This window comes from Pipistrellus hanaki (genome assembly GCF_964339955.1).
Source record: "Pipistrellus hanaki genome assembly, chromosome: 17".
Classification (NCBI taxonomy): Eukaryota; Metazoa; Chordata; class Mammalia; order Chiroptera; family Vespertilionidae; genus Pipistrellus; species Pipistrellus hanaki.
In genome coordinates this window covers 7,772,777-7,797,888 of record NC_140519.1, presented here as the reverse complement: position 1 = coordinate 7,797,888, position 25,112 = coordinate 7,772,777, and the positions used below count along the sequence as shown (strand labels likewise).

At 39.1% G+C, this 25,112-nt stretch overlaps 1 protein-coding gene and 1 pseudogene across 2 annotated transcripts in view; one reads left to right on the top strand and one right to left on the bottom strand.

Annotated features, from left to right (window-relative positions):
• PRKDC (protein kinase, DNA-activated, catalytic subunit) overlaps nucleotides 1–25,112 on the top strand; it is a 181,611-nt gene that overhangs the window by 29,950 nt on the left and 126,549 nt on the right. Inside the window, exons 22-27 of the mRNA XM_084864319.1 lie at nucleotides 2,364–2,470; nucleotides 12,477–12,567; nucleotides 13,344–13,507; nucleotides 14,583–14,735; nucleotides 17,027–17,134; nucleotides 23,422–23,648. Of these exons, the coding sequence (XP_084720445.1) occupies nucleotides 2,364–2,470; nucleotides 12,477–12,567; nucleotides 13,344–13,507; nucleotides 14,583–14,735; nucleotides 17,027–17,134; nucleotides 23,422–23,648 (850 nt within the window). The remainder of the gene's footprint in view (nucleotides 1–2,363; nucleotides 2,471–12,476; nucleotides 12,568–13,343; nucleotides 13,508–14,582; nucleotides 14,736–17,026; nucleotides 17,135–23,421; nucleotides 23,649–25,112) is intronic.
• On the bottom strand, nucleotides 6,142–6,645 carry LOC311611817 (large ribosomal subunit protein uL15-like; annotated as a pseudogene). The gene has a single exon. The product of its transcript is annotated as a large ribosomal subunit protein uL15-like (transcript).

Genomic DNA, 25,112 nt, shown 5'->3' with positions numbered 1-25,112 from the left:
ACACCTGTCCATAAATCTGTGCACTGGGCCTCTAGTATAATTATAATTTATTACCAAACTTAGGTCTTTCTTTGAGAAAACTTGGAGTGGATAATTGAGAATTGTCTGTCAGATAGATAGAGCTTATGAACACAACACCACTGACACATTCATTTACATGATCCCAAGCTCTAGCCTCATAGCCTATAAAAACGAGAAGCAGAAGCACACAAACTTAAAAGTGATGCTTAGTAATCAGTTATTGTATTCTGCTTGTATATTACCTGAGTATTCAGTAATTATCCATTAATTAACTCATTTAGTCCAGTTTTCAAGTTACCTGCAAATCTTAGATATTATCTTCTAGCTGACATGCTATAAAACATAATTACTGGGGGGGAAAAAATTGTCCAAATAAAGATACAGTTTATTTGAACATAAACTTCTATTACTTTTCATAAACTTAAAACTATGTAGAACTGTTTGTGATGATGAAAAATTCTGGAGATGGATAGTTTTGAGCCCAATATTGTGAATGTTGTTAAAGTCATTTCTTTTTTTAAACCCAGATTATTAAACTTGTATCATGTACCAAAGATGTGCCTGAATTATGTGAACATGGATTCCTAAAATGCCTCTGAGCTAGTTTCTGTAAGATTAAAAAAAAAACAACTATGGCTCATTTACAACATGATAAGCACAGTGTCCTTATTTTCAGAAAAATTTAGGAATATTCACTTTAAGTTTATTAACTTGTATAAATAAATCAGAACAGATTTTAAATTTAAGAGACTTTATAATCTAATGTATTAATACTCTCCAAATATAGGAGAACATTCTACACATAAGGAACGAAGTGAAAGCCTTTCTCAAATTAGGCTAATAGACACACAAGCAAATGGAGAGTTTATAGCTTTAATTCTGCAATTTGAATCATAGCTCAAGAAACACAAGACACCAACAAAACACTGAGCAGTTCAGTTTTTCCCAATGTACGAAATTAACTAATTTAATTTACTTAATTAATTTATTTAAAAATATATATTTTATTGATATTTTACAGAGAGGAAAGGAGAGAGATAGAGAGCTAGAAACGTCGATGAGAGAGAAACATCAACCAGCCGCCTCTTGCACACCCCCTACCGGGGATGTGCCCGCAACCAATATACATGCCCTTGACCGGAATCGAACCTGGGACCTTTCAGTCCACAGACTGACGCTCTACCACTGAGCCAAACCGGTTTCGGTGAAATTAACTAATTTTAGCTACAAAAAAAGTAGTAACAAAAAGACACTGAAAAACAAAAGCTCTTTTTCATCTCTGGCCCAATTAGAAAAGAAATCTCTAGAATATACCTTGCCCACAGAAGTTTACCAAATGGTCAGTAGACCTTAAACCCAATTTCTCAGACATTACTCCCTTCCACAGGGACCAGCTAATTGAGCATAAGCAAATCAAAAGCATGAAATCATGTAAAGGCAGGAACTACATTAGCAGAAAGCTGGGCAAGGTTCTATTGTCATTTGGGATTCATTTCTAGGAGTCAGGAAGATAGGGTGGGATACACACCTCACAGTGTGTATCCTTCAGCAATGTGGTTTACCTGGCTCTGTCAGCAAATCGTCCTGGCATCTCCAGAACCAATGAAAAGTAACTTTGTACCTATGCAATTATGAGTATGCTGATATAAATGAACACATATCAAAGATTTTATTTAACTCAATAATTAAAGGGATTGGGATGTTACAGCTGGTTTCTATAATCCAATTCTAGTCCTGAGAAAACATTAGACAAACTCCAATAGAGGGACATTGTACAAAATTACTGGCATATAATTTTAAAATATTTAAATCATGAAATGCAAGGAAAGACTGAAGATCTGTTTCAGTTCAAAAGATACTAAAGAAGCAAACAATAAAATGTAATGTGGTTCTGAACATGGGATCAATGTTAGATCCTGAATGGGGTTAAGGATTAAATAATGGGCAATGTCTCCAGGGCCATGTCCTGAATTGGATAGTTATGTGGTCATATAGGGAAATATTTTTTAGTACTCATAAACTTACATAAAGTTAGGATGTATAGTGTAAAACTTTTCTTTCCTGAAGCTCCACTACCTCTCATTATTACTTTAGTGTGTTTCCTGCCCAATCTCTGGAATTAACACTTCTTCAAGGAATCATATTTCTTGTGTACACAATGATATTTAAAACTAAGACAACCACTATTAATATATTTTTGTTTTAGAAACTTAGTAATTTTTAATCGTAATTAAAATTAGGGTTTTAATGTCTTGATTTGGTAATAAAGTACGTTCACTCTAATATTAATCAAGTCAATGAATGAATGCTATTTAAAATTCAATTTTGTTTTCTGTTGATAGGTGAGAACAAGAATAACTGGGAAGTGTCAGCACTTTCTCGGGCTGCCCAGAAAGGATTTAATAAAGTTGTGTTGAAGCATCTGAAAAACACAAAGAACGTCTTATCAGTAAGAAATCCCTTGCATTTTCTTTACCTTAAATAGTGCAAAAATCAGATTCTAATGCTTGTGAAAAGTAAAACTCTTTATTTAAAGTCTTAGTGTTATATGTAAATTAGAATACGGTATGGAAATAATCTCAATATATTTTTAGCAATAAAAGTGTAGCTGAATTATTTAGTTTACTGTCTTGATCTTGTTTTCCTGTTTGTCTTCATCTTTAAGTATAGTTAGTGGATAATAAAAAGTAATTAGTTCAAAATCAGTAAACAGTGAGAATACTGATATTATGAATGATTGATTTATTTACTGATTGGATCTTAACACATTGCTGACCAGTAGTTTTATTGCAAGCTTTACTCAGTGGCCAGATAAGTTTCTATTGAATGAATACAAAAAACATTTTATATAAATGTTAAAGGCACGCTTTAAAATTAAATATCCATTGCATTTTGAAGTTATTTATTACATGTTCTTACAAGTTAATATATTTTCAAAGAATTTTTGTGATTGGCCACAAACCTTAGAATAGAAAACACAAGGATTTTCATGATCCGTCCGCAATGTGTTAAGTATGTAATGTTGTGAAGTTCAAGTCATGTCAGTATTTTTTTATCATGTTAATTTGGTGACAGTATCTTTCAGATATGGTATGTAATATAATTGGAAAAGATTACCTAAATAGAGAAAATTGGGTTAGTATATAGGTATAAAGTAAAAATTAAAATTTGAAAATATTTTAAAATTAAATTTATTGTGGTGACATGGGTTAATAAAATCATATGTTTCCTGTATAGAATCCTCTAATACATCATCTGTATTTTGCATTGTGTGTTTACCACTCTTTTCATCACCATTTTTAAAAAAAATATATTTTATTGATTTTTCACAGAGAGAAAGAGAGAGGGATAGAGAGTTAGAAACATCAATGAGACAGAATCATCGATCAGCTGCCTCCTGCACACCCCCTACTGGGGATGTGGCCGCAACCAAGGTACATGCCCTTGACCGGAATTGAACCCGGGACCCTTCAATCCGCAGGCTGAAGCTCTATCCACTGAGCCAAACCAGTCCCGGCATCTTTTCATCACCATTTTTTGACACTTTATCCTTTGCTACCTTCCTTCCACCCCATTTCCCTCTGGTAACCACCATTATGTTGACCTGTTATTTATGAGTTTTTGTTTGTCTATTGGTCTTATTTGTTCATTTATTGTTTTAAATTTTTTAAAATCTTTATTGTTCATATTATAAAAGTTCCTCATTTTTTTTCCCCTCCATTGCTCCTCTCCAGCAGGTTTCCACCCCACCCTCTGCCTTTTCCCCACTCCCCATTGTCCTCATCCATAGGTGCACAGTTTATGTTCAGTCTCTTCCCACACCCCCCACTCCTCTTTTCCCCGAGAATCTTCAGTCCACTTCCCTTCCATACCTCTGATTCTATTATATTCAACAGTTAATATTGTTCATCAGGTTTTTTTAATTTCCTTGGTTTTCAGATTCACTTGTTGATAGTTACATGTTTGTTGTTCATAATTTTTATCTTTACTTTCTTCCTCTTCTGAAAGAACCCCCTTCAGCAATTTATGTAATTCTGGTTTGGCGGTGATGAACTCCTTTAGCTTTTTTTTTATTTGTGAAGCTCTTTATCTGGCCTTCAACTCGTGAGTGATAGCTTTGCTGGGTAGATTTTTTTTGGCTGTAGGTTCTTATTATTCATCACCTTGAATATTTCTTGCCATTCCCGTCTGGCCTGCATGGTTTCTTTTTTTTTTTTTTTAATAAATTTTTATTGTTCATATTATTACAAATGTTCCTTCCCACCCCCCCTCCATTGCTCTCCTCCACCAGTTTCCCACACCCCACCCTCTGCCCCCTCCCCACCCCCCCATTGTCCTCATCCATAGGTGCACAGTTTATGTTCAGTCTCTTTCCACATCCCCCTCTCCCCTTTTCCCCATGAATCGTCAGTTCACTCCCCTTCCATACCTCTGATTCTATTATATTCAACAGTTAATATTGTTCATCAGATTTTTTTTTTTTTTAATTTCCTTGGCTTTTAGATTCACTTGTTGATAGTTATGTATTTGTTGTTCATAATTTTTATCATTATTTACTTTCTCTTCTGAAAAGAACCCCCTTCAGCAATTCATATAATTCTGGTTTGGTGGAGGTGAACTCCTTTAGCTTTTTTTTATTAGTGAAGCTCTGTATCTGACCTTCGATTCTGAGTGATAGCTTTGCTGGATAGATTATCTTTGGCTGTAGGTTCTTACTATTCATCACCTTGAATATTTCTTGCCATTCTGGTCTGGTCTGCATGGTTTCTGTTGAGAAATCAGCTGACAATCGTATAGGTGCTCCTTTATAGGTAACTACCTGCTTTGCTCTTGCTGCTTTTAATATTCTCTCTTTGTCTTTTTGCTCTTGGGATTTTAATTATGATATGTCTTGGTTTGGTCCTCTTTGGATTCCTTTTGTTTGGGTTCTGTGTGCTTCCTGGACTTGTAAGTCTATTTCTTTCCCCAGGTGGGGGAAGTTTTCTGTCACTATTTCTTACAGTATGTTTTCGGTATCTTGCTCTCTCTCATCTTCTGGGACGCCCATAATTCTGATGTTGGTTCGCTTGAAGTTGTCCCAGAGGTTTCTTACACTATCTTCAACTTTCTGGATTCTCTTGTCTTCTTGCTTCTGTGGAGGAGTGTCCTCTGGCTCTTTGTGTTTCAAATCTTTGAGTTTGATTCTTGCGATCTTCCATTCTGTTTTTAGGACTCTGTATAATTTTTTTTTATTTCAGACAATGTATTCTTTATTTCTAGTTGATCCCTTTTCATATCCTCATAGGTCTCGTTTATTTTATCGGCCTTTTCTAGGAAATTCTTGAACAATCTTATAACCGTGGTTTTGAACTCTATATCCAGTTGCTTTTTGTCCTCCATTTCTTTCATTTGTGATCTGTTTCCTTGTCTCGGCATTTTCATTGCTTCCCTGAGTTGGTAGGGTGGCTTTGTGTGTTAAGGTGTCCTATATGGTTCAGTGGGTCAGCCTCCCAGTTATCTGAGGTGGACACTCTTGGTGCACCCCTTTGTGGATTGTGTGTACAGCCTTTTGTAGTTAAGTCTTAATTGTTGTTGGTATCTCTGGGAGGAACTGACCTCCAGGCCAATTGGCTGTGAGGATCAGCTGTGTCTATGCCGGGAGACAGCCTTATTCAAAAGCCTCTGTGCTCAGCTTGGATGGGGCGGAGTTTCAGGGTGGAGCCTACAGCCTTGGCTTCTTGTCAGCCCTGCCCTATGAGGTTCCTGAGTCTCAGTGTTCCTCAGTGTCCTTTGGTACTCGGTGCTTTGGTACTCACTGCAAGCACCTGTGAGAGAAAGGTGCCTTTGAGTTTCACCCACTACCAGACAGTCTAGTCTCTCCCCCAATGAGCCCGGAACTGGGGTTCAGTGCAGTTGGAAATGAGGTTCAGTGCAGTCCAGAGCTTTTGTCTCCTTCCCGCTAGAGCAATCCAGCAGCACAGTCAGTCCTCTGCACACAATGTGCGCAACTCCCGGGCTCTGCCTTTCACCGCTCCCCTGAGTTTCCGCCTTACAGCCTAGAATCCCCGTCTGTATGAGCCTGGGACCCCAGGGTCTCGCCCAGAACTGGGGTTCAGTGCTGTCGGAACTGGAGTCCAGAGCTTTTTTTTTTAAAGGTACTTGGACATTTTAATGGAACTTCCCTCCACATAGCTTCAAGCTACCAGGACACAGGCCCCACCAACACCCTTAATCTTCTCCTCGGCTCTTCTGCTGAAGAACTTGGCCTTCACAATGACAGGCTGCTTTGGGAGCTTTCCCTTCCGCAGAACTTTGTAGTAGCCCGATCGCACGCACCACATCAATGATGGGAGCAGCTCCAGTCTTGCTTTTGGCAGCATTTACCCGCGTCTGCTCACTGACCAGGGTTCACAGTTTATCAAGGTTGACAGTTGGGCAGAAGCTCTGGTTCCTCTTTAAGTGGAAATGCCTCATACCAACTTTCCCAAAGTAACCTGGGTGATATTTGTCGAAGTTGATCCTGTGATGATGCAAGCCACCAGCATTACCGCAGCCCCCCGGGTGCTTCCTGTGCTTGCCGATGCTGCCGTGGCCGTGGCTCACGTGGCCCCGAAGTTTTCAGGTCTTCCTGAGTCTGGATGGCATGTTGGTGGCCGAGTTGCAAGAGCAGTCTGGAGCTTTTATCTCCTTCCCGCTAGGGAACGCCAACCAGGTACTCAGCCGCCCCTCCTCTCCGGCTCTGACCTCTCCCCACGTGCGTACCGTGTCTCTGTACCTTAGGCTTTTACAGCTACTCTGATTTTCCTTCTGGTTTTCTCTTTCCTTCTAGTTGTAGAATTTCCAGTCAGTCAACTTTCCTTAGTTCTGGATAATGTCCACTTTATATTTTAGTTGTATTTTTTGAAATTGTTGTGTGAGGCTGCAGTTAGGCGTTTACCTATGTCGCCATCTTGGTTTTTTTCTATTGTTTTTAATTTTATATCCTTTATATGAGTGAAATCATATGGTTCTTGACTTCTGTCTGACTTATTTCACTTAGCAAGATATTCTCAAGGTCCATCCATATTGTTGCAAATGGCAGTATTTCATGTTTTCTATGGCTGAAGAGTATTTTATTGTCTGCGTGCCATATCTTTATTCAGTCATTACATCTTTATTCAGTCATTTATTGAAGGACATTTTGGTTGTTTCCACATCTTGGCCACCGTGAATAATGCTGCAAAGAATACAGGGTTGCATGTCTCTTTATGAATGAATGTTTTCAAGTTTTCCAGGTACACACCCAGTCATATGGTAACTCTATTTTTTGAGGAACCTCTATACCAGCAGACACCAACTTTTTGGACCTCACGGACCACAGTGGTCCACGGACCACCGGTTGGCAACTGCTGCTCTATACTGTTTTCTATATGGCTATATTAGTTTATTAGTATATCCCCATCATCAATGTAGGGATTCCTTGTTCTCCACAATCTCTCCAACACTTGTTATTACTTCTTTTGTTGATGAAAGCCATTGTAACAGGTGTGAGGTGGTATCTCATGGTAGTAATTTTTTTAAATGTGTTTTTATTAATTTGAAAAAGAGAGGAAGGGCTGAAACCGGTTTGGCTCAATGGATAGAGCGTCGGCTTGGGGACTGAAGGGTCCCAGGTTCGATTCCGGTCAAGGGCATGTACCTTGGTTGCGGGCATATCCCCAGTAGGTGGTTTGCAGGAGGCAGCTGATCGATGACTCTCTCTCATCGATGTTTCTAACTCTCTATCTCTCTCCCTTCCTCTCTGTACAAAATCAATAAAATATATTTTAAAAAAAGAAAACGAAAAAGAGAGGAAGGGAGAGAGATGGAGCGATAGAAACATTGATGAGAAACATTGATGACTGCCTCCTGCAATACCCCCTACTAGGAATTGAGCCCATAGCTCAGGCATGTGCCCTAACTGGGATACAGACAAGCTACCTCTTGGTTCATTGGTTGATGCTTAACCACTGAGCAAACTGGCCGGGCTATCATATTAGTTTTGATTTGCATTTCCCTAATAGCTAGTGAAGTTGAGGATCTTTCCATATATCTATTGGCCATTGTATGTCTTGGGAGAAGTGACTGTTCTCTGCCCGTTTTTTAATTGGATTTTTTGTTTTTTATTGTTGAGTTGTATGAGTTCTTTATATATTTTGGATATTAATCCCTTACCAGATGTTTTGTTTATAAATATCCTCTCCCATTTGGTTGGTTTTCTTTTTATTTTGTTGATGGTTTTTCTGCTTTGTAGTTTGATGTAGTCTCATTCATTTACTTTTGCCTTTATTTTCCCAGCCTTTGATGGCAATTTCATAAAACCCTCTTTAAGACCAAGGTCCATAAGTTTATCTATGTTTTCTTCTGTTGTTTATTGTTTCAGGTCTTATAATCAGATCTTTGATACATTTTGTGTTAATTTTTGTGTATGGTTATACAGTCTAGTTTTATTCTTTTTCACGTGACTTTTCCATTTTTCCAGCACCATTTATTGAAGAGTCTTTATTTTCTTCATTGCATGTTTTGGCTCCTTTCCCCAAAATCATTTGTCCAGGCCCTGGCAGGATACCTCAGTTGGTTAGAACGTCATCCCTATACACCATAGTTGTGGGTTTGATGCTCTGTCAGGTCTTGTATAAGAGTTAACCAATGAATGCATAAATAAATACCTCTCTCTTCTCCCTCTCCCACCATTTCTTTCTAATTTATTGATTTGAAAAACAATTATTTGCCCATATACATGTGGTTTACTTCTGGGCTCTAAGTTCTTTTCCATTGGTCTGTGTATCTGTTTTTCTGTCAGTATAATGCTGTTTTGATTATTGTTGCTTTGTAGTATAAAATTTTGGAAAAATATTACTGTCTAGAATTGATAATGCATACTCCAGGGTAAACTCTTTCCACCTTATTATTATTATTATTTTTATATATTTTGTTGATTTTTTTACAGAAAGGAAGGGAGAGGGAGAGAGAGCTAGAAACATCATTGAGAGAGAAACATCGATCAGATGCCTCCTGCACTCCCCTCTCCCTCCACTGGGGATGTGCCCACAACCAAGGTACATGCCCTTGATGGGAATCAAACCTGGAACCTTTCAGTCTGTAGGCCAACGCTCTATCCACTGGGCCAAACCAGTCAGGCCCACCTTATTATTTTTGATAGCTTTTGATTGAGAGACTGGAATGATCTTAGAAGTGGTTTTCTTAATTATTTGATCACATATTGATAAAATAGGATAAAAGTATTTGAGCTTATCTTCAGTTTTGCAAATAAAATCTCTTTGTAGATACACAATCTCTGCTCCCTAGGACCCCAAGTGATTTCAGTGCTAGGCCATACTACTTTTACTTATTGATGTTTTCACTGTGGTGTAATGATGGGTAGCACTGTTGGTTCCTTAGCACTTTATTAAGTTTTGACCCTTGAGTACACATTTTTTAAATATTCTGTGTGATGAAGCAGGGAGTCTGCCTAAGCAATCTGCTGCAAGGTGAAGTGTGACAGGTGACTTCAGGAAAAGCCTTTGTGTGATGCTTTCTTTGAGCTTTGAATTAATGTAGCCACTTTTTTTCAAGAACACCATATTTATTTGAAAGATCGAATGACAGACATACCAGTCGATGTGGCTCAATGGTTGAGTGTTGACCTATGAACCAGGAAGTCATGGTTCAATTCCTGGTCAGGGCATATGCCCGGGTTGCTGTATGAATCCCCAATGTGGGGCATGCAGGAGGCAGCCAATCAATGATTCTCTCTCATCATTGGTGTTTCTATTTCGTTCTCCCTCTCCTTTCCTCTCCAAAATCAAGAAAAAATATATTAAAAAAAAAAAAAAAAAGAAGAAGAGGAAAGTTAAAATTTTGGAAGACTTGTAACCATCACATGAACTTGATAGCCCTTCAATACTTAAAATATTTTTCTTAATCCAATTAAATAATGGGTAAAGGACCTGAATTGGCATTTCTCCAAAGAGGATATACACATGACCAAAAGATATATGCAAAAATGCTCAATGTCACTAATCATCAAATAGGCAAATTAAAATTATAAAGAGATATCACACACCTGCCAGAATAGCTACCATCAACACAACAACAAACAGTAAGTGCTGACAAGGATAGGAGAACAGGGAAGCCTAATAAACTGCTAGTGCAGCCACTGTGGAAAACAGTATGGATTTTCCTCAAAAAATTAAAAATTGGAACTACTGTTTGACCCAGTGATCCCACTTCTGAGAATATATCTTAAGAATCCCAAGACACCATTCAGAATATATGCACCCTTATGTTCATAGCAGTGTTATTTACAGTAGCTAATATTTGAAAACAGCCCAAGTGCCCATCAATAAATGAGTAGATAAAAAACTGTGCTACATGCTGAAACCGGTTTGGCTCAGTGGATAGAGCGTTGGCCTGCGGACTGAAAGGTCCCGGGCTTGATTCCGGTCAAGGGCATGTACCTTGGTTGCAGGCACATCCCCAGTAGGGGGCGTGCAAGAGGCAGCTGATCGATGACTCACTCTCATATTAGATGTTTCTAATTCTACTCTGTATCTCCCTTCCTCTCTGTAAAAAATCAAAATATATATTTTTAAAAAAAACAACACACACACACAAAAAACTGTGCTATATTCATACAATGGAATCTGACAGCATGATTTGACCTTGAGACTATTATGCTAAGTGAAATAAGACAGAGAAAGACAAACCTCACAAGATCTTGCTTATATGTGGAATCTAATGAACAAAATAAACTGATGAACGAAATAGTTCCAGAGGCATGGATGTATGGGATAGAATAACAGACCTCAATGGGGAGGGTGATGCAGGGGACAGGAAGAGATTAACCAAAGAACATTTATGCATATACACATAACCCACAGACACAGACAATAGTGTGGGAAGGCCTGGGGCGGGGACAGGAGGGGTTTGAGGAAGGGCAAAATTGGGGGACATCTGTAATACTGGCAACGCCAACTGTAACAAAAGGAAGCAACCCTGGCAATGTTCTGATGACATTTGTGGTAATATTAACAAATGATTTTTTGCATAGCTAATCAAATGTGTCAATATTTGGTAGATACCAATAACCCAGTTAACCAGTAACTTCAGATGAACAATATATTATGTTACCAAATCATGCAAGGGTAAAAATCCACTCAAAGTGCAAGATAAACCCATGAATTTTACTGTAATAGAGTGTACAAAATTTATTGATAAAGTTTCTGATTCCTCATTTTAACTACTCTTTAAGAAACTACCACTTGCCAAAACCCGTTTGGCTCAGTGAATAGAGTGTCGGTCTGTGGACTGAAAAGTCCCACGTTCGATTCCTGTCAAGGGCATGTTCATTGGTTGCAGGCACATTCCCAATAGGGGGTGTGCAGGAGGCAGCTGGTTGATGTTTCTCTCTCATCGACATTTCTAGCTCTCTATCCCTCTTCCTTCCTCTCTGTGGAAAATCAACAAAATATATTAAAAAAAAAAAAAGAAAGGAAACTAGCACTTGTTAGTGTTGGTGTACTATCAAAGAGTAATCATAGCTATCTAAAAGGAATAACAAAATACGACTCTCTCCTTCTGTAGCTTCCAACTGTAGCTCTAACAACATGTCATAAGAGCTGTCTTCAATCAAGTCAAAAAAAAATTTACACATATGTGAAACAATGCCGATTTCTAAGGTTTTTGTTAGTTTATTTGGAAAATACAGGGGGGCAAAAGTAGGTTTATAGTTGTTCATATGGAAAATAATATAATAATAATAATAATACAAGAATAAACTGTGTTGCATACTCACAACTGTACACCTATTTTGCTCATCCTGTATACTTAATTTTCCTAAAAATATGTCATTTGTTAACGTGATGGGTTTAGTTTTTTTTAAAAAAATAAAATAATTATTTAAATAATTTCTAAGTTTTAACTTCTGATGTGATAAATATTTGTAAATACAACCAACATTATAGCTCTTTGTGGAATCCTTAGTAACTTTTAAGGGTGTGACAGTTCTGCTGAAATTTTGGAATTGCTGGCCTACCACTGTGGTTGGCAAACTGCGGCTCACGAGCTGCATGCAGCTCTTTGGCCCCTTGAGTGTGGCTCTTCCACAAAATACCATGGCCTGGGCGAGTCTATTTTGAAGAAGTGGTGCTAGAAAAAGTTTAAGTTTAAAAAATTTGGCTCTCAAAAAAAATTTCAATCGCTGTACTATTTGATATTTGGTTCTGTTGACTAATGAGTTTGCCGACCACTGGCCTAGAAAATGGACATGTAACTGGAATATTGAAAGAGATGTTTCTTCTTTTCATGACTTTGCAATAAAATTAACAGTAGTACTATGGACCACTGGGAAGCATTAACAATAAAGAGAGTCGTAAAATGGCTTTTCTTTCCTCTCATAAATCTCTTTAATTTTTAACTCAGTTATCATCACATGTAATGCAATTGTTCCATTGCAGAATGAAGCACTGTCCTTAGAAGAAATAAGGATTAGAGTAGTACAGATGCTTGGCACTCTAGGAGGACAAGTAAGCAAAAATCTTGTAACAGGTAAATGAACTTTTTATTAAAATAATCACATAGATGTATTTGTCCTTTAATTTAGAAGTTTACAGATCGTGGTATATTCTCATATTTATTATATATGTAATTAACATTTTCAAATAAGATTACAAAGAATAATTGCCTAATGAAGTACTTAGATTGTACCATGCCATCTGAATAATATTTTACAGTTACGGAAAATGTTCTAGTTGGGTTATTAAACATTTTTTTTTTCATTTTGAAACAATCTAACATTCCTTTTTTTATATTAAATGTTGTTTTAAGAATTCAGTATTTTTTAAACATGATATTCTTAATTGGATATTTTTAGAGTGTTTTTAGTGAGATTTAGCATTTCGTTTAGCAAAAATTCGTCTATTTTTACATTTGAAATTTCCTATTCAATATACTAGTGATTTGGTTATTTAGGAAGTTACAGCCAATATTGGGAAAATAAGTGCTTTAAAGAGACTTTTAATAAGAATATTATTTACTTATAATTTTTCCACAGATTACCGTGTTTGCTGAAAGTAAAAATTCAGTGCCCCAGATTATTAGACTTATTTAAAAATAATATTACTTAAAATTAAATTCATAATTAGTATATTAGTGATTTGTAATGTATTTACATGTGTGAAGTAACAAAAAGAGGAATAAAGAATAAAGTACTTAACTTAAAAGTAAAACAAAATACTCTGGTTTCACTAATGAATTATAGAGCAGTTAGTATAAGAATGCTTTGAATGAAAAAAAGAAATACTCTTCTTAATATTTTTTAACAGCTGCATCCTCAGATGAAATGATGAAGAAATATGTAGCATGGGATAGAGAAAAAAGACTCAGTTTTCCAGTACCATTTATGGATATGAAGCCTGTCATTTACCTGGATATATTTCTGCCTCGGGTCACGGAACTAGCTGTTTCAGCCAGTGACAGACAAACTAAAGTACTTTTATTTTTCATTTCACTATTATTTAGAGTCTTGATTTTAAGACATATATTTTTTAGGGAATAGATAATGTATTTCAGCCATTTCAATATTATTAATTTTATATTTTCTGTAATAATTAGAAAACGACTTAATTATCATGTCATTAATAAATGAAAACCAAACATAAATCATCTTAATAGATAATAACCTGGCAAAACATTAATATACTAAACACTTTATATTAGAAAGTATAGTACAAAGGGCATTTAACAGCGATTTTTCATGTGCTCTATTACCTTCTCAAGGTAGGAGATTAGAAACATATAATCCCAAGTTTCTCTGGTAACTTGTACATTTTCAGAATGCTTCAAATATTCACTGTTGTAGTGATAATTGAAAATGTGCTGCCCTAATTGGTTTGGCTCAGTGGATAGAGCATTGGCCTGAGGACTGAAGGGTCCCATGTTTGATTCTGGGCAAGGGCTGCAGGCACATCCCCAGTAGGGGGCGTGCAGGAGGCAGCTGATGGATGTTTCTAACTCTATCCTCCTTCCTCTCTGTAAAAAATCAATTAAAAAAATAAATATATATATATATATATATATATATATATATATATATATATATGTATATATATATATACGAAAATGTGCTAACAAATGGAGCAAAGTTCTGCAATATGGCCGCATTTAAGTGTATTTCTTATAAATGTATTAGTCCCATTGCCTAAAGTTTTAAAATTTCAATTCTTAACTCTTGGTTAAAGATCAAAGTAAACAGCTGAAACTGGTTTGGCTCAGTGGTAGAGCGTCGGTCTGTGGACTAAAAGGTCCCAGGTTCGATTCCGGTCAGGGGCATGTACGTTGGTTGCGGGCACATCCCTGGTAGGGGGTGTGCAAGAGGCAGCTGGTCGGTGTTTCTCTCTCATCGAGGTTTCTAGCTATCTTTCTCCCTTCTTCTCTGTAAAAAATCAATAAAAATAAAAAAATAAAAAAAGATCAAAATAAACAGAAAAGCATTAATTTTATACAATATTCTTCTCTTGTTAACATGAAAACTTAAACTTTTTTGAACTCCTGGCCTATTTTAGGTTGCAGCTTGTGAACTTTTACATAGCATGGTTATGTTTATGTTGGGCAAAGCCACTCAAATACCTGAAGGCGGTCAGGGTTTCCCACCTATGTACCAACTCTATAAGCGAACTTTTCCTGTGCTGCTTCGACTTGCATGTGATGTAGATCAGGTAAGTGTTGCTGCCTGTATATCTGGGTTGGGTAGTTTTTTTTCATTGATAAAATATATTAGTTAATACAGGAACATATGAAACTGAAAATAAAACTCCATTTTGTATTTCCCACTCTTATTCCCCAAGAAAAGCACTTTATCTTAGCAAAAAAATATCTAGATCTTTGTAAAAACACATTTTACAAATATGCCTAAATATTTCGTTTTATTTGTAAAATGTAGGATGATAGCATTAAAAAATGTTTTCTTTTGTTTATAAAATTTGATTTGGATGGATTTGGTTATCACATTAAAGGTGTCCAAAAAATTGTCTTTTCATAAAGGTTATATAGGAAGGGAAATTTTCCTATAAGAAGAAATGTGTTAATGTAGTGATAATTTGACTTTACAAATGTTTAAAACTACTGAATGGCACAAAACCCACAATTTTAATATATATATAATGTGGGAATGTTTTTGCTACTTTATACTGAAGATGTAAGATCTAAAAATAGGAAAATGGATAAAGAACAAAAATAGACAACTCAAACAAAGAAGTATTTATGGCCAGTGAACTATTTACAAATATTAATGTTTTTAGTAAAGAAAAGGAAGTTCAAATTTAAATGTTATTGTTCATAGCTTCTGTCAAATACTTTAAAAGTTGACAAAGGTGGTGATATTGCCAACCACGTAGGGAAAGGGCCCTGCAACTTCTCTCTGCTGAGATTGTGGATTCGCACAGGCTCTTTGCAGGCAGAGCAAAAGGCTGGGTGACCCGCAGCCCTAGTGCAGCAGTTTCATCACTGCCGATATACTGAGAGCAGTGTGCATAGGACTTTTCATTGCGACTTCTTGTTAGTCACACATTAGATATACCTGCAATTCTAATAACAGGATTTGGGTTGCTGGATCATGGTATATCCATATGTGAGGTCTGGGCAGCTAATACACATATTGACATAGCTTATGTATTTATATGGAAAATACTCAAAATTAAGAAGAAAAGTGCTTATAAAAAGTATATTTAATATATTTAAGTGTGTGTAAATAAAATATTTTGAAAATTAACAGCAATTTTAAATGTTAACGGCAATTTTAAATGTTAACGGAGATAGGATTGTAGGTGGATGGTTTTCTATAATTTCTATAAGTGGTGTATGTGTATATATGTCCATGCATGTTTTATGTGTGTAGACATACACATGTATACCTGATATACTAGGAATGAAACAGTGTAATTCTTTTGAATAAGAAAGTGATGCTTTAAGACCAGTTCAAACTGTAAGGTATGACCTTTATTTTGATTAGTCCTAAAAATTGCTTCAAAGGAAAGGTATATTTTATAGAAAAATATCAGGTGCAAGAGGTCTCTGTGGTGTTTGGTCTGCACCCCAAGGCAGACGGTTTTTACAGGGTTTTTGAGTGGTGGTGTTCATACCAAGGTGCTTATTTCTTGAACTCAGTGTCAGTTGGGAAACAAAACTCTCCTGGATTTGTCAGTGCTGCAGCAGGCGCCCTAGCCTTGTGAGGCACAGAAATGTGTGAGGTGCAAAGATAGGGAATGTGTCCCTTCTTTGCTACAAACATTTTACTCTTCATGTAATGAGAATTGGTTTGTAACCATTTGTCTAGGTAAGTGCTCTGATCCAAAAGGATAATTAAACTTCTCTTACCTCTCCAAGATGATCACATGGGCACACCGAGGCCACTCGGTTAAGCTCCCAGGGTTTCAGAAAGGTGGGCACTGTTTCCCTGGGTATTTCCTTTTAGAGGGAGGAACCCAGGCCTGGAAGACAGCCTGGGTTGTAAAAGCCAGAGACCCACAGACCCCTGCAGAGACTTTACTTACATTCTTGAAGTTAGAGTGAGAACTCAGGATCCTGAACATCTCCAAGGAGTTGAGATTTTTCTTCTTTCATTTGGCAGCAATGGAGAGGCAGCTGTGTTCTTTAGTGATACAAGCTTTAAGTCCGGTTTTCTCTTCGTCATTATTTACTTGTTAGCTGAATAATGATAATGTATCTGATCCACAATATCCTCAAGTGCACATTCAGAATATCTAAAGATGAATACTATAAAACTAATAATATTTTATCCTAACTTGCCCTCTTGATTAGAAGAATAATGAGTTTTAGTGTGTATATTAGGGAGAACTTGTTCGTTATAGTATTCAACTAGAAAAGGAAACTAACAAAACCATGACAGTATTATCACTTAATTTTGCCTCTGTCATTTAAATGGACTCTTCTCTAATATCAAGTTACTTCATCATGAAAGAAATAAACTTTCTGGGTATTTTCTCTTCAGGTGACAAGGCAACTGTATGAGCCACTAGTTATGCAGCTGATTCACTGGTTCACTAACAATAAGAAATTTGAAAGCCAGGATACTGTTGCCTTATTAGAAACGATACTGGTGAGTAAGGATTGACTTTTTTCCTGCTGTCCTATTTTTCTATTTATATTTGATGTGTATTTAGTACTTTAAGAAATGCTACCTGTCAAGATATCACAATATAGCATTTAGCTAGATCATATTGTCTTTTTTCTTTTGTTTTAGAGAATTGGTAACATTCCATTTTAATAATCAGGTTGCCATATTTATTTGTTTAAGTGATACTTTTAAATATTTGCAAGTAAATCTTCATATTTTAATTAGTTTTCTAGTTTTGGGGAGAATGGTCATAAATTTGACAAACTTGATCTATAGTAAGATTATGATTTGGGGTATAGGGTGGAAGACAGGAATAAAATTGTTCTTTTATCAGAACCCTTTTAGTAGTACCTATTTTTTTTTTTATTAATATATTTTTATTGATTTTTTACAGAGAGGAAGGAAGAGGGAGAGAGAGTTAGAAACGATGAGAGAGAAACATCGACCAGCTGCCTCTTGCACACCCCCTACCGGGGGTGTGCCCGCAACCAAGGTACATGCCCTTGACCGGAATCGAACCTAGGACCTTTCAGTCCGCAGACCGACGCTCTATCCACTGAGCCAAACTGGTTTCGGCGTAGTACCTATTTTTAAAAGTATCGCTAGTGCAATAACTAAGTATTTTTAACTTACCCAGTTTTCTCCTACATTCAGATTCAACAACTAAAGGACCCTAGAACAATAGCTTAGTATTTACGTAACATTATCCTGACCTTAGAGGTAGAATCATTAAGATCTGGTCACAGGTTCACTAAAGGCAGAGAAAATGAGTTCAGCTAAAGCCTTAGTGTGCTTTTGACACTTGTTTTATTATAATTTTCTGAACTTGTACAAATAACTTTACATTTGATCCATTGAATGTTATTTGATTTTACCCATTATTTACCTATAATTTTGTTTTGCCATTTACTGACTGTGGAATCGAAAGTCCCAATTAAACATATAGCAAGTTTGTCCAAACAAAGTTCTGTCATTGCGCCTTTTGCAAATTGATTTAGATTTGAATCTGTGTGTTGCTTCTGTTTGAAATAAGCCAGAGGAAATAGGGGATTTGACTAGGGAATCCAGACAGAGGAGATAAAGGGTTTAGGTGCTTGGTGTGTTTGTGGAGAATTAGCTCTGTTTTGAGTTTTGCTTGCATCGAAGCATTGTGCTGAGAAGGTGGAGCTAGGAAAGTGTGTTATTCAGAATAGCAGAACATTGTAGGTAGGTTGACCATACATTCTGGTTTTCCCAGGACAGTCCTGGGTATGCCTGTTGTGAATGTAACTATTATGAGCACTTCTTTCACTCTCAGAGTGACCCTAGTTAGATAGATGCCATGTTGTGGGGAGCGAAGAGTTACTGAATGTTCTTCTTTAAAAAAAAAAAAATATATATATATATATATAGTGGGAATGCAGACTGGTGCAACCACTGTGGAGAACAGTGTGGAGTTTCCTCAAAAAACTGAAAATGGAACTCCCATTTGACTCAGTAATCCCACTCCTAGGAATATATCCCAAGAAACTCGAAACACCAATCAGAAAGGATATATGCACCCCTATGTTCATAGCAGCACAATCTACAATAGCTAGAATTTGGAAACAGCCTAGGTGCCCGTCAGCAGATGATTGGATCAAAAAACTATGGTACATTTACACAATGGAATACTATGCTGCCATAAAAAAGAAGGAATTCTCATCATTTGCAGCATCCTGGATGGAATTGGAGAACATCATGCTGAGTGAAATAAGCCAGTCAATGAAAGAGAAACAACACATGACCTCACTCATTTATGGATAATAAAGAACATTATAAACTGATGAACCAAAAGATAGATATAGAGACAGTAAAGCAGCAAGCAGACTGTCAAATTATAGCAGGTAGGGTAGGGAGATCTGGGGGAGATAATAGATCAACCAAAGGACTTGTATACATGCATATAAGTACAACCAATGGACACAAAGCTCTGGGGAGGGAGGGTATGTATGGGAGGGGGAGGGCAATGTTAAAATATGTACACAGATAATAATTTAATTTTAAAAATGTAAAAAATATATATATATATATATTTTTTTATTTTATTTTATTGATTTTTTACAGAGAGGAAGGGAGAGGAATAGAGAGCTAGAAACATCGATGAGCTGCCTCCTGCACACCCCCTACTGGGGATGTGCCCAGAACCAAGGCACATGCTCTTGCCTGGAATTTAAACTGGGGCCTTTCAGTCCACAGGCTGATGCTCTTATCACTGAACCAAACCAGTTCCGGCTTAATGTTCTTATTTGCATGGTGACATAATTATATCTACGCTTCATTTCTCTGCACTATAATAAACATATTAAATTATTTCAAAAAGTTTGACGCAGCTTTATTCATCATAAGCCCAGAATTGGAAATAACAGGGTAATGGCTGCATAAACTGTGTTATATTCATATTTTACTGCAATATTAAAAAAATGAACTAATGACACATGTAATACCTGGATTAGTCTCAAAAACATTAAGTTGATTAAAGAAGCCAGACACAAAAGAGTAGGTACAGAATGATTCCATTTACATGAAGTTCAATATAGACTATTTCGACCTAGAGATTATCACTCTGACTTTCATCATCATAGATTAGCTTTGTCTATATTGAACTTCATATAAGCACATTAAATTAAATTTCTGGTTTGTTTGCACTCAGGTCAACTTATTCTAATGTTTTTATTCTGAAGTTTTTATCTTAGCTATTTCTTTTTCCCTTTTGAACCTTGAAATCAGCTTGAATAAGAGCTTCAGAAAGCATTCAGGTCAGAATATGAAAACGTAGAAGAGAGAGTTGAAGAAAGAAAAGGTAAAGGAGGAAATGTGAAGATGGTAGTACAGCACTCAAGTGAGGGCATCTGTCAGTCTTCTAATAAGAATTGCTATTTTCCTTATGTGAACACAAACACTGTTCACCTCTGCTCTGGGAAGTGGTTAATGACCTCTTCCATTTCCAGAGATTACTACCTTCTTAAATTTTCATTAACACTGTAATCTAAGATTTCACAAATAGCAAAAAAGAAAAAAACAAAAAAAAAAAAAAAAATGGGGGATGTTAGGCAGAAGTACTCCCTTACTTCAGTGTTCAGTGTACTTTTTCAAGTTAAACTTTTCCTATATTGATCTGAGAGGAAATAATGCTTAGAGGGAGACAAAAACATTCAAATTTCTTAGCCATTTTTTTCAGATATTCAGAGATTATGCCTTTATGGAGACTACTCTTACAGAAAGTTACATTTCTAGAACCACATCTCCATGTGATTTTTGTTTATGTAGCAGTACAATTTCTTTGGAAATTGTAAGGGTCTTATTCTCTTTAACCTCAATACAAAAGCATCTCAGATTCTGTTTTAGAGTCAGGCCAGCAACAAAAATTCCTAGCATGTGGCCGTTGTGTTTCTACAGGGAAAGACTGCTTTGTTGTTACTGGTTAAAGCATTCCTTTTTTATTTTATTCTATTTTATTTATTTATTTTTATTATTATTTTTTTAAATCAATCTTATTGTTCATATTATTACAAAGGTTCCTCATTTCTTCCCCCCTCCACCAGGTTCCCACCCCACCCTTCGCCCCCTCCCCATCCCCCATTGTCCTCATCTATAGATGCAGTTTATTTTCAGTCTCTTCCTCCCTCCCTTTCCCCGATAGTAAATCCCTTTTCAGATAGTAAATCAGTTACTTAGCATTTTTTCATATCAATAATACCTCCACATGCCCAATGATACATTTCACATAAAAGACATTTCCAAATAGGTCAACCAGCCTCATCCAGGCCCCACCCAAGGCACTCACAGATCAACACCCCAGCCCTATACTAACTCAACACATCCAGATCTAAGCCTTTATCACTTGATTCAGCAGACCCTCAAGTTCCCAAAAGTTTCCAGCCATGTCTGAGAGGCAGCCGTGGGGCAGAGGCAGGTGAGGAGCGAGCTGTTCCGGGCCTGGCTGCTCCGGGCCTGGCCTCTGTTGCTCTGGTTCGTTCCACAACCAGCTGCTCTGGGTCTGGTCACTGCCGCTCCCAACCTAGTTGCTCTGGACTTGGCTGCTGCTGCTCCGGGCCTGGCCGCACCCGACCCGGCTGCTCTGGGCCCAGCTGCTCCAGGCCTGGCCGCTCCCAGCCTGGCAGCCGCTGCTTCGGGCCTGGCCGCACAAGACCCGGCTGCTCCGGGCCTGGCCGCTCCCAGCCTGGCAGCCGCTGCTCCGGGCCTGGCCGCTCCCAGCCTGGCAGCCTCTGCTGCGGGCCTGGCCACACCAGACCCGGCTGCTCTGGGCCCGGCCGCTCCCAGCCTGGCAGCGGCTGCTCCGGGCCTGGCCACACCTGTCCCGGCTGCTCCGGGCCCGGCCGCTGCCAGGCTGGGAGCGGCCGCTCCGAGTCTGGCCACTCCCAGCCTGGATGCTCTGGGCTTGGCTACTGCTGTTGTGGGCCTGGCTGCTCCCAACCCGGCTGCTCTTGGCCCAGCTTCTCCGGGCCTGACCACTCCGGGTCTGGGTGTTCCTGGACTGGCCACCCTGGGCTTGGCTGCCTCTGCCTCAGGCCTGGCTGCCACTGCCCCAGGTCTGGCTGCTCCAGTGCTGGCCGTTGATGCTCTTGTTCTGGCTGCTGCTGCTCTGGGGCCTGGCCGTTGCTGCTCCGGGCCTGGTTGCCACTGCCTTGTGCCTGGGCACTCTAGGCCTGGCCACCGCTGTTCCAACATTCTGTCCTTTTTTTTTTTTTTTTTTTTTTAAACGCATATATGTTGCAATGTTGGCTGGTGAGTTGAGTTCTGACTTAGTCTTTGATTTTTCAAGATCTTCTTTGTATTCTTTCTTAAGTAATTTTACTATCTTTTGCTCTCACTTGATTTCTTCACATTGAGAACTTCTTTGGTTTCTTCCTCCTTGTCCTGGGAGCTCAGCAGGTTGGCCTGTGGCACCCCTTTGTTCTCCGCGGGCTCCTGCGCTGCTCCAGCCTGTTGCCGGGGTCGGCGCCACCCAGGAAGCAGTCCAGGGCCTTGGCTCCGTTGCCCGCGCTCAGAGGTCGAAGGCTCAGGGGCACCCCCCACCCTTGGCGCCCCGTTGCCCGGCTCCCTGCTGGCGCCCGGCTAGCCGGTGTCCGGCAGGGGCTCCTGCTCCCTGTCGCATTCCTCCAGTCTAGAGCTTTTTTTTTTCTCTTTCCCGCTAGGGGTGTCTAGGATCAGAGTCAACAGACTGTCCTCTGCGCGCAGTGCTCGCGACTCTGGGGGCTCTGCTTTTTGCCACTCCCCTGGGATTCCGCCTCACAGCCCCATCTCCCCCTGCTCGAGCCTGGGTCCCCAGGGTCTGGTCCAGGACTGGGGTTCAGAGCAGTCAAAACTGGGGCCCAACATAGCCGGGGCTCCCGTTTCCTTCCCTCCAGGGGAATCCCGCATCAGAGTCAACATTCCTTCCCTTGCAAGCAATGTGCGCTACTCCAGGGGCTCTGCCTTTCGCCGCTCTCCCAGGACTCCACCTCACAGCCCTGTCTCCCTCTGCTTGAGCTTGGGTCCCCAGGGATTGGCCCAGAACTGGGGTTCAGAGCAGTCCGGACTGAGGCTAATCCAGCATCAGAGTCAACATTCAGTCCTCTGCGCGCAATGTGCGTGCAACTCCGGGGGCCCTGCTTTTCGCTGCTCCCCTGGGATTCCGCCTCACAACCCTGTCTCCCCCTGCCAGAATTTGGGTCCCCAGGGTCTGGCCCATAACTTGGGGCTCAGCGCTGCCGGTTCGGGGGTTCAGCCCAGGCTGGGGGTTTTATTTCCTGCCTGCTAGGGAATGCCGGGCAGCACCCAGCCCTCTCCTCTCTGGCTGCGACCTCTCCGCGCACGTGCGTGCGAGTGTGCATCATGTCTCCGTACCTTAGGCTTTTTTTCAGCTCCTCTGATTTTCCTTCTGGTTTTCTCTTTCCTTCTTTTTGTACAGTTTTCAGTCAGTCGACTACCTGTTGCTCTGGGCGATGTCCACTCTACATTTTAGTTGTATTCCATTGAAATTGTTGTGTGCTGCTGTGGTTAGGTGGCTACCCGAGCAGCCATCTTGGATTCTAGGCTAAAGCATTCCTTTTTTAAAAGGATTTTTCAGTTTCTGGATTTATTTAAAGTATTGTTATTATGTCAGTTGGAATTTATTAGCGTCTAGATTCTAGATATTGATGTTTTTTTTTTTCTTGTATAGTGTTGTAAATAAATTTTTATAGCATACTCTGGTTATGCTCAGAGGAAGATAAGGTATTCAATTGTCATGTTATGCTTTGTTTTAGGATGGAATTGTGGACCCCATTGACAGTACTTTGAGAGACTTTTGTGGTCGGTGTATTCGAGAATTCCTCAGATGGTCCATTAAACAGACAACACCACAGCAGCAGGAGAAAAGTTCAGTAAACACCAAATCACTTTTCAAGCGACTGTACAGCTTTGCACTTCACCCCAGTGCTTTCAAGAGGCTAGGAGCATCACTTGCTTTTAATAATATCTACAAGGAATTCAGGTTAGTAAACCACATGTCCGGCGAGAGTGTAAAACAAGTTTTTTAAATTATCTGTAGTGATTTGGAAAAGTGACGTAGTGTTTATGTGTCCATGTATTCATATATCAGGTATTTAATAAGTGTGTGCTAGGTGCTATTCTAGTTTCTAGGCATTAAAAAACTGAATTAAAATGCAGTTTATAGTCAAGAAGCTCAGGACCTGCTGAGAAATACATACACACATAATACTACAGCGGTCTTGCCGAAACCGGTTTGGCTCAGTGGATAGAGCTTCGGCCTGCGGACTGAAGGTTCGATTCCGGTCAAGGGCATGTACCTTGGTTGCGGGCACATCCCCAGTAGGGGGTGTGCAAGAGGCAGCTGATCGATGATTCTCTCTCATCGATGTTTCTAACTATCTATCCCTCTCTCTTCCTCTCTGTAAAAAATCAATAAAATATATATATAAAAAAAAATACTACAGCGGTCTTATCAATGCAGCAGACGGCACTGCAGGGTCTTTTGGAGCATCAGAAGGCAGGTGTGTAAGCCAGCTTGAGTAGGTTAGGAAAGGCTTCCCCTCACATTTTACTTGAAATGCGACTTAAAGGATGAATGGAGATGAGCTAAAGCCACATGCAGTTTGCTACTCTGTTGACTAATGTTCTAACCCAGTGGTTGGCAAATCCATTAGTCAGCAGAGTGGCAAACTCGCATGTGGCTTGTGAGCTGCAGTTTGCCGACCACTGAGCTAATGCAATTCAGATATGAAATAGGATGGTATACAAGGGATAAAGATATTTTATATTTGTTTTTTTTTGTTTTGTTTTGTTTTTTTTTAATATATTTTTATTGATTTTGTACAGAGAGAAGGGAGAGAGATAGAGAGTTAGAAACATCGATGAGAGAGAGTCATCGATCAGCCGCCTCTTGCACACCCCCTACCGGGGATATGCCCGCAACCAAGGTACATGCCCTTGACCGGAATCGAACCCAGGACCTTTTAGTCCCCAACCCGACGCTCTATCCATTGAGCCAAACCGGCCTCGGCAGATATTTTATATTTGTATTGATTGTGGAGTTTGAAGCTTAGAAGAGAGTGTTGTGAGGCCAGCCAGGAGCCTTTGTGTGTCCAGTTAAGAAACATAGGTCAACTTCGTTGAGTCCCTGGAGTAGTGGGAACATGGAGCATCACAGTTAGATTTCCTCCTAAAATGTACCTGCCAATAGCTTATAGAGTGTGAATCCGAGTGTACTGACAGCCAATGAAAGGGCTCTTTGGAAAGTCTAAGAAAAGTTAATTAGCCGAAACCGGTTTGGCTCAATGGATAGAGTGTCGGCTTGGGGACTGAAAGGTCCCGGGTTCGATTCCGGTCAAGGGCATGTACCTTGGTTGCGGGCATATCTCCAGTAGGGGGTGTGCAAGAGGCAGCTGATCGATGACTCTCTCTCATCTATGTTTCTAGCTCTCTATCTCTCTCCCTT